The following is a 13,301-nucleotide window of genomic DNA, read 5'->3' on the forward strand; positions in this document are numbered from 1 at the left end:
GCTGAGGCTTGTGGTATCAAACTTTACTGATTTTTTTACTTTATTTATTTTTTATCGGTGCAGTAAATATTGAGTCCACCGCATCGATCGAGTTCCCCTATACACTGTCTTTCCTTGTTCCGTCTCTGTTTTTGTACTGAAAGTCTCATCACTCGCTGTTGCTCTCTGAATCACTGTCTAGATGGATCTACTTATCTCTATATCCACTCTCTCACCTGTCTTTCTCTCTCTCTCTCTCTCTCTCTCTCTCCCTCCCTGCAGCTCCATCCTGAACGTGCCAGGCGAGTCGACTCTGAGGCGGGACTTCCTGCGGCTGCAGCAGGAGAATAAGGAGCGCTCGGAGGCGCTGAAGAGGCAGCAGGCCCAGCTGGCAGCACAGCGCCGCGACCCCGAGGAGCACAAGCGTCAGCTCCTCCATGACCGCCAGAAACGCATTGAGGAGCAGAAGGAGCAGCGGCGAAGGCTCGAGGAGGTAACTGTCACACATACAAAGCACAGAAATCCCCTTGTATGTGACAGCGCTGGAGGAGCGCACGAGACTTTTGAGTTTTTCTGGCGCTCGAACCAGAAATACAGAAACACAACTGAACAAAATATGACACAGCTGTTATATAACACTAAAGCTAGCAAACACTCGGTCACATCGCATTTAAACGCTTCATTGAGTGAAAACGAAGATGCTAGCAAGACTCAGATAAGGTTATTTATGTGTGACGAGAGAACACCACAGCTCAAAGCTGAACACGATGCTTTATCATTATCAGGAGAGGATAAACACTACTGCTACGTGAAATCGACCCTCAGAGATTCAAGTGCTTGCTTATTTTCCGTCATCTGCATTAATGCACGTAGATAGTTAGTCATTTTGATCACTTCTGAGTTTCCTTATTTGCTGCCTTTTAGCTTTGTTAATTGGACTTCTAGGAAAGAACAACATCAGCTTTGAATGAATTTCTGATTTGTCCCTACCCTGAAATGCTATCACTAATAGTCAATATATATAAGCCCGTTCCTCACCAGTGTAAAATATTTACAGCTCAACAATCTACTGAAATAATTTTCTTGTGATCCTGTCTTAGGAAGAGCAATACAGAGAGAGGAAACGTTTATGATTTTTGGTGTGCTGGAGAGACTCACGCTTTTTGTGACTCAACCATGACTAAAGAGGGCAAAGCAGCATGCAGTAGTATTCGTGTTTGGGCTGTGTGTGTGTGTGTGCGTGTGTGTTTCCCTCTGACAGCTCTGAGTGTGTGTTGCAGAACACGTCCACACCACAGGTTGTTTTTGTCTGGATCGCACTCGGGTTCAGAATGTTAAGTGAACACGTCTAGTGTAGCATACGTCTGTTTAATAGAAGAATGAAAAACAGCACTCCAATGTGTAAATGTGAGCAGAGAGTCACCAGCTGAGCTAGTTCTCTGGGAAGAGCTTTTCTTAATATTTAACCCGCTGAAGAATGGCATTTGAAGAATGTCCAAATTGCGAGGCTATCTGAGGGGTGTGTGTGTAGAGTGTGTGTGTGCAGTATCTGGCCTTCATTTTGCTGGATGGATATTAAAGGAGACGGGCTAATGTAGCGTAATGGAGACGGAAATGTGTGGTATTTTGATGAGTTTTGTTCTCCTGAGCTGTAGATGTGAGATTAAACCTCATAGCTTTACATACTGCAGCTCCAGAAAGTGGGGCTTGTTGCTGAACAGTGCTTCTTAGATCATTAGTAAGAAGAGAAATGAACAATATACAGTGTCAGAGAGAGAGAAAGGAAGCTCTCGGGTGTTGAGGCGGGAACAATTCGAGCAACACTCATGGCGAAAGGCACTCAGTGTTCTTTGTGGACACAGGAAATTGACTCGAGGCTGATAGAGCTTTGGCGAAAGTGCAAATGCATACTTATTTGAGCATGATTTCAATCTTCTTCCTTCTTTTTTCTGCCCAAATGACTAAAAAAACAAAAAAAGAGTTGCTGAGGCTCCAAGTGACACCAGGAGTGGACAAATCAGTAACCTGGACTGAAAAGCTCATTAGTACTGCATTTCATTGGCTCTGTACTTGTACTCTGCACAATTGCAATAAAGTACAATCTAATCTAATCTAATCTAATCACTGGACTTTGAACCTGTATAGTAGGTTTATTTTGGAAGTGGTAGATTATATTATCTTAATTATAAAATAACCCTCTGTACCAATATGGCTTGGATATAAAGAGTGGCTTTTTTTTTTCTAAAGCAGAATTTATTCAACTGAATTTTCTGCTGCAGTAGAATAAAGCGGATGGGAATTTTTTTTTTGTGTTCCTGCGCAGAGAGAGAGTGAGAGACAGAGAGAGCTGACATCAGAGGGCTGCCCAGTAATCGACCACAACAAAAGGGAGAAGCCATGGGTCTGTAATGCAATAAGCGTCATTAGTCGATATATTTATCTCCCGTCTTTGTACAGGCGAGAATGAGAGGGAGGGAGGGGATTAGAGAGAAGAAGAAAAGGGGATGATGGAAGCACATTTTTAATGGAGCGTGTGCGTAGTCAGCTCTAAGCGCTGGGTTACGCTCGCCTCTTTCCAGTTAAAGGAACATTTTAACCCCAAATAAATATAATAATTCATTTCCTCAGCAGTATTTGCGTTCTGGTACATTTATTTGTATGGTGTACATATGGATTCAGTGCACTGAGAATCAGCTGTTTAACAGCGGAAATGTCAGATAACTGGCAGAAAAGATTTGAACTTTTGTAAGTGTATTATGATACATAATATATATTGTGATATTATGTCTATTGTATTAAATATAGCCGTTTTCTGTTGCAAAATGTAAGTCGTCTGATCTTATTGCCTTAAAAAAAAAAAAACGTCGATTTGCATCAGACTCAAATGTGCATGATCGTGTATGTTTGCGTGTGCGGTTTATTTGCAGCTCTTGGTGGTCTTGAATAAATGACTGCATATAGATATGCGTGTATAAGAAGTCTGTAAGGTTCCAGGCGTGCTGTGTGGGATGCGGCTGTTGCTCATGTATAATTATAGTTATTAGGATATAACAGGTAGAAACCGATGCCAGATATGGATGAGTTTATTCACACTGTGGAGCAGCTGGGAGAGATCCACCACTGCAGCGGGGTGACTCATCGGTCCCTTCATCACCTACCCCTCTCGCGTCTCTCTCTTTCTCTCTGTATCTCTCTGTCTCAGTTTCACCCTTTCCTGAACTTCCTGTTTAAAGTCATGTGTTTTTTTGTTTTTTTTTTTAAACACCAGGGGGCATTTATTGTTTCAGATAGATGTTTAAAAGTAATATACTTTTTTTTCTCTCTCTCTCTCTCTCTGTCTCATTCTCTCTCTCTCACTGTCTCTTTCTCTGTATCTCGCTCTCTGTCCTCTCTCTCTTTCTCTGTATCTCTCTCTCTCGCTCTCAGCAACAGAGGAAGGAGCGTGAGATGGTGAGGCAGCAGGAGAAGGCTCCTCACCGGAGACTCGATGATATGAGACGGGAAGAGGACCGCAGGATGGCCGAGAGAGAGCAGGTAGCCAATCACCGCTCGAGGAGCACCACACCTCCACCAATAGCAGCAGAGCGTAGGCACCCACTCCGAACCTGGAATGCCTGTGAATTGGTTGCCATGGGAGCAGGCTCTCAGCGCAGTTTTGACTGTGTCTGTGTGTGTGTGTGTGTGTGTGTCTGTGTGCTTGTGTGGGCGAGCTGTGTGCCGTGTGCGGCCCCACATTCAGTAGAATTCAAAGTGGCAGAGACGTAAAAGACCAATCAGCAAGAATTAGTGGGTTTAGCTTCTCTTTAGAAACAAAGATATATACAGTGTTTTGCATGCTCTCCCTTTCTCTTTTTCTCTCTCTCTATCACACTCACTCACACACACACACACACACACACACACACACGCCCCTACCAGCACAGTGCTCTACACCCACTCTCGCCCACTCCTGCTACTGAACCTGCAGTAAACACTGCCATGCCATCCATGGTACAGGAGGTATTAGGGCTGTCAAATTCTTTTAATAACTACACAATTATTTTACGTTTAGTATTTAAATGCATCTGAATATTTAATGAGCTTCAGATTTTATACTGCCACAGACAGAACATTAGCAAAAGCTCTTAGTAATGTGTGCGTATCACATATCGCTATAGGTGATGGAGACATTCTGTCGACTATATTTTTACTTGGACTTCTCAGAATCCCTTTGAAAATCTTCACACAAAAAAAAAAACATTTAGTGAAGATATCTTAAAAGCTTCTGATTTTTAAAGGTAATACGTAATACACTATATTCCCTATTAGAACGCCGTTTGAGATTCAGCCACAGAAAAAGAGTGATTCCAAGACATGCCAGTTGGATATTAAGTGTTTACATTATTACACATCCAATACACACACGTACACACACACCAGTGAAAGCAGAAGGCACAATTGAAACCTTTTTCCGAGAGGAGTTTTTTTTTTCCATGTATTTCCATTCTTTCTCCTTTTCAGCTTGTTCTCGTCTCCTGTTCCTCTTTCCCTCCTTTCTCTCGCTCTCTGTTTTGCTCTGTAGGAATTTATAAGACATAAGCTGGAGGAAGAGCAGAGACAGTTAGAAATCCTTCAGCAGCAGCTTCTACAGGAGCAGGCCTTGCTCATGGTAACACTATCCTCTTTATTTCCATTTCCATTTCCCCTGCCCTCACTACCACTACTACTACTTCTTTCCTCTTCTGCAGCCAGGGTTGATGCGTCTCATATTTTCCTTTCGTTACCTAATGGATTGCGCTTTAATTCTGACCATGGGGGGGGTAATGCGGGTCTCGCCCCTGTAGATCACAGGAAAGGTGTCTCAATTCACGTACAAAGTGGAAAATTTGGCTTTATGTTGACACGAGTTTTAAAAACAGTGACTGGTCATACCTCCACTTTTGATAAGGAAATGAATAGTTATTGAAATTATATGTATAAAGTTATAAACATCACATGTAGTAAGACATTCTACTGTGCCAGTGGGATCATGAAGAGTAGTCGTCTCGTATGCTCCAGAAAGGTTTAATCGTTTAAAAGTAGCTGACACACGAGAAACTGGAGACTCCAGTTGAGGAGATTTCTAGAACAAGTCCTCAGGGAGTACAGAATTTACCCCAGTTATAGGAAAACATGCAGTGTGTTTGTTTGGAAATGAGACACATCAGCAATTTTGGAAGAGGACAGTGTGTGCCTTCGTCCTGTCTCTGTGTGTGTGCAGTGTGATATTATTTGTATGTGTACTTTTTTTTTTTTTTTTTTTTTTTTTTTTTTGGGTGCACTGCGTAGTGTATGATCTGTTTGTTTTGCTAGTAATTGTTTTTCACAGATGTACAGCATCCTTTGATAATGAGCTATAAGCCAGAACACATCAAATCTGCCTCAGCATATACACTCAAGATTAAAGGTTTATCATCTACGAGATGGCCAAGAAGTTAAAAAAAAAAAAAAAAAAAAAAAAAGTGACCCTTGAATTTCTTTTATTCATCTTTGAAATGGTGTGTGTATAGGAGTACAAGAGGAAGCAACTGGAGGAGCAGAGGCAGTCGGAGAGGCTACAGAGGCAGCTGCAGCAGGAGCACGCTTACCTCGTCTCCCTGCAACAACAGCAGCAGCAGCAACAGCAGCAGGAGAAGAAACCACTTTATCATTACAGCAAGAACCTGGATAACAACAAGCCTGCCTGGGCCAGAGAGGTCCATACACACACACACACACACACACACTCTCTCTCTCTACACATTTACAGTAATGCTGTGGAACATTAATAAGGCATTCAATTTGCACTTTGTCATATTGCCAAGACACCAGAAAATGCAAAATTGAAAAATTTGAAAAGAAAAATCTGACTGTTACAAAGCACTGAAACTGGAGACTCCTTCCAAGAATGTTGAATAAAGGTCTCTTGACCGAAATCTGCGCTACTGTCAAAGCTGCTGTTATAGAAAATCAGTCAATACCTTCTGATTCACAGCACTCAGTGTATGAAAACAATGCACATTCATAAACCATGTTCTACTCTTAAGGGCTTAAAATACACTATAATCTTATTAATATCATAACCACATTCAGTATACACACCTATATATATGTCTCTGTCTGTCTCAGGTGGAGGAGAGGAGTAAACTAAACAGACAGGGCTCCCCTAAAATCTGCACCACCGTCTCCGATACCAACATCCAGTCACGCTCTGACTCCATCAGCCAATCAGGAGGCGTGCAGGCCGCACAGACTCCGCCCATGCAGAGACCTGTCGAACCCCAAGGTGGCCAGGGCAAGGTGTGTGGAAATGTAGCACGTGTACACAGCTGTCTTCTTTTACCTTAACTGCTGATTTATTAATCATCTATTAATGCATTGTTATGCATTCACTATTGGAGTTTAATTAATGACTATGTCTTAATAAGTAATTTAAACTTACAGTAACCTAAATTCAGTAATAGTGTTGACTGTTTGGAATGTGTAGTGTGGAAAGTGCTTCTGTTTTAAGTGATGTTTTGAGTGTGTGTGTAGGTGGCCATCAGCTCTCCTGTCAAAATTTTCTGCTTTCACTTCTGCTCTCTGTTTCCCTTCAGTGACTGTATCCTTCTCTCTTTCCTTTCTGTTTTTCCCTCCTACATCTGGGCCCTCCCTCGTTCCTCTCCCTCCTTCGCTCGCCATGGGGAATTCTTCCTCCCTCGGTTCGGGATTGCGACCCTTCCTGTCCTTTTCCTGACCCCCTTTTCCAAATAATAATGAACCTTGCACGCCTCTCACTTTAACCTCAAACTTGTGTTCTGTCTCTTCTGGACCTCCTCAATCCCGTGAACTTTTCACCACCACCCACTTTCCGATCTCTCGCTCTCCTTGATGCCTACGATGCTTGGCGTAGTTCCAGATGGCACACTTGGTGCCTCTGAAGCCGTACGCCGCGCCCGTGCCGCGCTCCCAGTCCCTCTGCGATCAGCCCACTAAGACCATGTCCGCCTTCCCCACCCAGGACCCCTCCCCCACCCCAACGCCCCGTCCACTGCACTCCCGCGAGCTCGTCCGTCAGAACTCGGACCCCACATCTGAGAGCCCCGCCCCTCAGCAACGCCCGATGAGGGATGACCACGGCCCGTGGATCCGCCTCCCTGAGATTGAACAGCCTCCAAAAGTAAGCCGAACATTATTAGAGAACTCTTTGCAGGATTTAATACTATGATGTGAAAATGAATTTGTGTACATTTTATAAATATTACTTTTTGTAGATTCCTCAGCGAACCGCGTCTATAGCTACTGCTCTTAACACTAACCTGTCCTCGGGCATCAGACACCCAGTACGAGCCAGGTAACACCTCACACACACACACACACACACACACACACACACACACACACACACACACACACACACACACACACACACGAAATGTCCATTCACACACTGCAAATTCAGCTGTAAACCTTCCAGCACATTCCACAAGATGTTCATAAAAATCTCAACTGGTAATTCAGACTACGCCTTCATTCAAAAAATGGCTTTTAAACGTTTAACTCCTACTGCATGGTTGATTCTTATCATATAGCTTCGGGTCAATTTAGGGAGTGTTACCCGTGAGCTCAGTTTATAAATTCACTCAGTGTAAAATCACATGTTTATGATTAAGATCAGCTCAGTTACACTTCTTCCTTTCTTACAGTGGTCCTAGCAACAAGACACATTCAGGAAAACTCTTCTCTGATTTGTTTTTAGTGCTTTAAAATTGGTTGTTATTGTAAGCCGAGGTTGTTGATTTAACTTTGTGCATGTCAGCAATCCAGATCTGAGTCGCAATGACCGCTGGGAAAGAGGAGACAGCGTGAGCCTCATGTCCAACCTGCCTCAGACCGGCTCCCTCGAGAGACACCGCATCCTCAGTGAGTTGTGGATGTGGTGTGCATTTCACTGTGGTGTGATAGTGTACAATTTAGTATATTGCGTAGTATTAGCAGTGATATCTTTATACTTGGTATTTTAAATAAGGAATAAAGCATGATATGGTGTGATATTATAGGAAAATAATCAAAGACAGGGTGGCATGATGCAGCTCGATGCAAAGCAGAGTTACTCCTACCAACCCGACGTTGATTATTTTCCTGTAACAGTATGTCTCAAAGTGTTTTATTCCTCTTATACCACAGGAGTTTGCCAATGCTAACAATTTGCGTTTGTTAATGTTGTGGAACGTCCATGAAACAAGTTACTTCCTGGTATTTCTTGTTATAGCAGCTATAAACAGTCGTTCTCTCTCCAGCCTCTTTTTTTCTGTCTGTTGAAGTTAATAAGACAGAAAAGAGTACACACTGGAGACTCCGCAAATGGTACTAAAGACTTTTTACAGAATACTTTGCCTATTCTTATTAGATTATGTAGAGAGTTTCCCATACAAGACCCTCTAAATTACAGCTGGGACTTCAGTCAGAGCTATTATTATAGAAAATTAATCAACACCTTCTGATTACAGCACTGTGTAATGTATAGTTATCAGGGGGAAATGGGGATTTGTTGCATTTTGCACTTAAGCATTGTGTCTCGTGATTTCAGGTTCATCTAAAATGGACTCGTCTCCCATCCTCTCTCACGATGGACGACACAAACCTGGAGAATCCCGCACCTCTTCCAGACCTAGCAGGCCAGCGGTAACACAGACACACACACGCACACAAAGTGCAGCTCAACACAGGCATGCAGGCTGTAAAAACTTTCCCACACAACAGTTGCAGACTTTGCTAAAACTTTTCCTTGCTATGTAAACTATAAAAAAAACTGCCTAAACACATTTCCTTCTGTTTTAATACTAACCCATAATCCCATTTTTCTGCCACTTTTTCTTCACTTTGTGCTTCCCATCCTCCTTGATCCTCAGAGCTATAAGAGAGCAATAGGAGAGGTCAGTACCTATGTGGTGTGTTTGTGTGTGTGTGTGTGTGTGTGTGTGTGTGTGTGTGTGTGTGTTGTGAAGTGTTTGTTTGGATGCCAGCATCTCATTTTGCTGTTTTAGTGCTTAATGACCCAGTGGACACAGACACAATACTTCTCTGATCAGATTTAATGACAGCTAACGATCCTGTGCAGTGAGCAAGACAGGATAATTCTCTCTTTTCGGATTACGCTCTTCTGGGATCAGTTATTTTGTTGGAATCGAGTCAGGAATGATGTCGAGAGTGAAAATGTTTGCTGAGGTTCAGGTAATGCTTCTCTGATCCCTTCTCTGATGAGCACTCCTACTCAGAAATCTTTGGCCTTTGATTTTCGGCTCTCTGTATTGACGGGCAGATTCACTGCAGAGGAGTACAGGGAAGGAGAAGACAAATTAAAGAAATGGTGCAGCAAAAACAAAAATGCATTTGCACAATTTTCCACTTAGCCCAAATGTAGTCCAAGAGCCAAGGCATGCTTGGTGTCTGACATTTGCTTTTTTTTTTTGCACCAGAAATATGAAAGTCTGTCTTACCCAGAATTTCCATTACTTGTTAGCCTTCATCATCTAAAACACTAAAGCAAGTCAGACGTAAGTCTGCTTGTTAATGGTGGCATGACGGGGCAGGGCCTCTTTCTCTTTTCTTTCTCTGACAACCATGGTCTCTTCGCTAAAGTCTGAGTTATGAGTGTGTATCGGCGTGTTTGGTTCATAAAGTTTCTCGTGTCTCTGCACATGTCAGGACCATGGGCTGTACTCGAAGGAGCGTGCAGAGGAGCAGCCTCGTCCTCCAGTGAAGGCCAACGACTACTCGTCTTCCTCAGAGAGCAGTGAGAGCAGCGAGGAGAGCGAGAGCGGAGAGGGACAGGAAGAGGAGAGTCCCACTGACCGGTACGGCAGGAAGGAGGGATGTAAAAAAAATTTGCGTGAGACCTGACTGAGGGTCAACGCTATGTTAAAATCATAAACTTGTCATTGCTACCCTGAGAACCTTATAACACTTGTAACACCATGGTGCGCGATGTAAAGAGGGTCCTTCATTTGTTTCTGTTTGCTGTTAGCCCGCGAGACGCAGACTCCGATTCGGTGAACACCATGGTGGTGCATGAGGAAGAGGAGGGTGATGGAGGAGATGAAGAGCGGGCTGGAGGTTACGGTGATCAGACCATGCTCGTTCAGAGGGTGAGACAGTCCTGTGGATGTGTGTTGGAGTTGATTTGATTTTCCCCAGTAGGAGAATTGCTCTAATGTGTGTGTGTCTGTGTGTGTGTGTTTTCAGACTCCAGAGAAGCGTAATCATAACGGATACACCAACCTGCCTGACGTGGTTCAGCCGTCCCATTCCCCCACAGACTCCGCCTCCCACTCCTCTCCTGGCAAAGACTCCACCTATGACGTGAGACTTATTTATTTATTTATTTTTTAATTTTATAATGTAACTCCAGTGCAAAACTGAAGACCGTCCGACATTAAATCTGTCTCAGAAAAAAAAGTAAATATTTTTTTCAGCTGAACTGACCCATACTTTAACGTTAACCACACATGCTTAGCTCATATCATGCAATTGTATGATTTCAGTATCAGTCCCGAGGTTTGGTCAAGGCTTCTGGGAAATCGTCCTTCACTACTTTTGTGGATCTTGGAATGTACCAGCCGTCAGGGGGAACGGGGGAGCCCATCTCAGTGGGAGGTTAGTTACTGTCATATGAAAGATATATGTGAGAGAGTGCAAGCATGGTACCATTTCACCCTCTTACAGTAGGCTGCTAAAAGTAGAAAAACGACAGAGAGAACGAACTCTTTCTTCTTTCACTCGTTGTAGCTACCTCAAAATAATCTGTAACCTCAAAAGCAGATCCTTCTCAAGGTACTGCTGAATTTATTGAAATGTTGTTGTTATGGTGTTAGGATATTTTAACTTTGTACCTTTATTAGTCCAAAAGAGTTACTTGAAATGAAAGATAAAGGTGAAGATCTGACTGACTTTCTTCCTGTGTGTGTGTGTTTAGGTCTGAGTTCTCGGTTTGACCAGCTGAAGTTGGAGGTGCGAAAAGGCTCCATGGTCAACGTGAACCCCACAAACACTCGCCCTGTCAGTGACACTCCCGAAATCCGCAAATACAAGAAGAGGTTTAACTCCGAGATCCTCTGTGCTGCACTCTGGGGTATGAATTTTGTCTGTGTGTGTGTGTGTGTGTGTGAGTATGAGAAAGAGATAACACTACATGTGTATGTATTTTAAGACTTGCTAGTGGACTCGGAACGGACTCTGATTCATGACCTTATGAAAGTGTGTGTTTGTGTGTGTGTGTGCACGCAGGTGTAAACTTGCTAGTTGGAACAGAGAACGGTCTAAAGCTGTTGGACCGCAGCGGGCAGGGCAAAGTGTATCCACTCATTAATTCCCGCAGGTTCCAGCAGATGGACGTCCTCGAGGGACTTAACCTTCTCATCACCATATCAGGTTTTTACACGCACACAGGCTCAGAAAAAACGCGCTAACTAAATTAAGCTGGACGTGTTGTCTTAACCCCGTCTATCTCTGTTAGGAAAAAAGAATAAGGTGCGGGTGTATTATCTGGCCTGGCTGAGGAACAAGATCCTCCATAACGACCCTGAGGTGGAGAAGAAGCAGGGCTGGACCACTGTAGGAGAAATGGAGGGCTGTGTGCACTACAAAGTGGGTAAGTGCACACTACAGAGTCAACAAGGAAATGCTTTAGACTTAGTAGTTTTGGCAATGTCTGTCTTAAACGTGTAACGTCTAAATTCGTGCAGTGATGTTTTTAATAGACTCGATTAGTTTTGATAGCTGACAGATGAATTCTCGACACCACCCCGTTTTTAGCGTCATGTGTAATTGATTCTGTGTGTGTGATTCACTCAGTGAAGTACGAGCGGATTAAATTCTTGGTAATCGCTCTGAAGAATGCGGTGGAGGTGTACGCCTGGGCCCCCAAACCCTACCACAAATTCATGGCCTTCAAGGTGAGAGGACACACACATTTCACTAACACACTCCATGTTTCATGCTTGTCTTTTTTGATTAGCCAGAGGTATTTCACAGCTGATCCTCTCCCTCTCTCTCTCTCTCTCTCTCTCTCTCTCTCTCTCTCTCTCTCTGTCTCTAGTCATTTACTGACCTGCCTCACAGACCTCAGCTGGTTGACCTGACTGTGGAAGAAGGTCAGAGGTTAAAGGTTATCTACGGTTCCAGCGCCGGCTTCCACGCCATTGACGTCGATTCCGGAAACAACTACGACATCTACATTCCTGTCCACGTGAGTCAGCGAGATGCGCAGGTTCTGTTTTCAGATGGACAGACATGAAACTCACTCAAGCACAGAATGAGTCGTACACTCTGGTGCCACCTGGTGGTTAACAGGCTGAACAACAGGCTGAGTAGTAGTGCAGCTGTTCATTTTTTTTTGCCCCCAAAACTTTAAATGCAACTATAAAAGGATAAAAAAAAAACACTGCATTGTTCGTTAATAAATAAAAAGAAAATGAGGAAATAAACTTTTCAGTATGTGCTGTTATAGGAATATAGTCAGTTTTTTAGTGGTAACAGTGACTCCACTTCACATCACACCATCCCATCGTTGATTATTTTCCTATAACAGCACACTCCCATGTGTTTTATTCATGACTTATTATCCTTCCACGCAATATTATGCTTAAAATATAGCCACTTCCCAATCAGAAGGCAACATGAGGACAGTTTTTCCAAATTAGATGGTGCTAAAATTGTGTGTGTGTGTGTGTGTGTGTGTGTGTGTGTGTGTGTGTGTGTGTGTAGATCCAGTCTCAGGTGACTCCACACGCGATCGTCTTCCTGCCCAGCTCTGATGGAATGGAGATGCTGCTGTGTTATGAGGATGAGGGTGTGTACGTCAACACCTACGGCCGCATCATTAAAGACGTGGTGCTGCAGTGGGGAGAGATGCCCACTTCTGTCGGTATGACACACACACACACACACACACACACACACACACACACACACACACACTTTTAAACAGTCTTACAAGCAGCACCATCTGTATGAAAACCACAGCTGGTCATGTTGCGCTAGGACAAAAGTCTAAATTTAGGAGGAAAGTGACAAATACTTTACCATTTTAGTCAAATAACTACCTAATTTTAGCACTATGGATGTAAAGTGTTGAGATTGTAGTATATTATAACAAATATAATATTAATTATTGCATTTCTCTCTATCTGTGTGTGTGTGTGTAGCTCATATCTGTTCTAATCAGATCATGGGCTGGGGAGAGAAGGCTATAGAGATCCGCTCGGTGGAGACGGGACACCTGGACGGGGTGTTCATGCACAAGAGAGCTCAGAGACTCAAGTTTCTGTGCGAGAGGAACGACAAGG

General features: G+C 43.4%; 1 protein-coding gene across 6 annotated transcripts in view; it reads left to right on the plus strand.

The window, feature by feature from the left end:
- mink1 (misshapen-like kinase 1) overlaps window positions 1–13,301 on the plus strand; it is a 43,263-nt gene that overhangs the window by 23,152 nt on the left and 6,810 nt on the right. The window contains exons 11-31 of one of the 6 annotated variants that reach the window (XM_026921700.3): window positions 262–472; window positions 3,406–3,513; window positions 4,541–4,627; window positions 5,508–5,693; window positions 6,106–6,276; window positions 6,869–7,135; window positions 7,230–7,309; window positions 7,775–7,878; window positions 8,546–8,640; window positions 8,868–8,891; window positions 9,664–9,812; window positions 9,983–10,103; window positions 10,201–10,317; window positions 10,500–10,611; window positions 10,931–11,086; window positions 11,242–11,385; window positions 11,471–11,605; window positions 11,809–11,909; window positions 12,053–12,202; window positions 12,721–12,880; window positions 13,161–13,300. In XM_026921700.3, coding sequence (XP_026777501.1) covers window positions 262–472; window positions 3,406–3,513; window positions 4,541–4,627; window positions 5,508–5,693; window positions 6,106–6,276; window positions 6,869–7,135; window positions 7,230–7,309; window positions 7,775–7,878; window positions 8,546–8,640; window positions 8,868–8,891; window positions 9,664–9,812; window positions 9,983–10,103; window positions 10,201–10,317; window positions 10,500–10,611; window positions 10,931–11,086; window positions 11,242–11,385; window positions 11,471–11,605; window positions 11,809–11,909; window positions 12,053–12,202; window positions 12,721–12,880; window positions 13,161–13,300 — 2,818 coding nt within the window. The remainder of the gene's footprint in view (window positions 1–261; window positions 473–3,405; window positions 3,514–4,540; window positions 4,628–5,507; window positions 5,694–6,105; window positions 6,277–6,868; window positions 7,136–7,229; window positions 7,310–7,774; window positions 7,879–8,545; window positions 8,641–8,867; window positions 8,892–9,663; window positions 9,813–9,982; window positions 10,104–10,200; window positions 10,318–10,499; window positions 10,612–10,930; window positions 11,087–11,241; window positions 11,386–11,470; window positions 11,606–11,808; window positions 11,910–12,052; window positions 12,203–12,720; window positions 12,881–13,160; window position 13,301) is intronic. The other 5 variants (XM_026921701.3, XM_026921704.3, XM_053230261.1 and 2 more) reach the window with 5 other exon arrangements.

This window comes from Pangasianodon hypophthalmus, chromosome 27 (assembly GCF_027358585.1).
Source record: "Pangasianodon hypophthalmus isolate fPanHyp1 chromosome 27, fPanHyp1.pri, whole genome shotgun sequence".
Taxonomy (NCBI): domain Eukaryota; kingdom Metazoa; phylum Chordata; class Actinopteri; order Siluriformes; family Pangasiidae; genus Pangasianodon; species Pangasianodon hypophthalmus.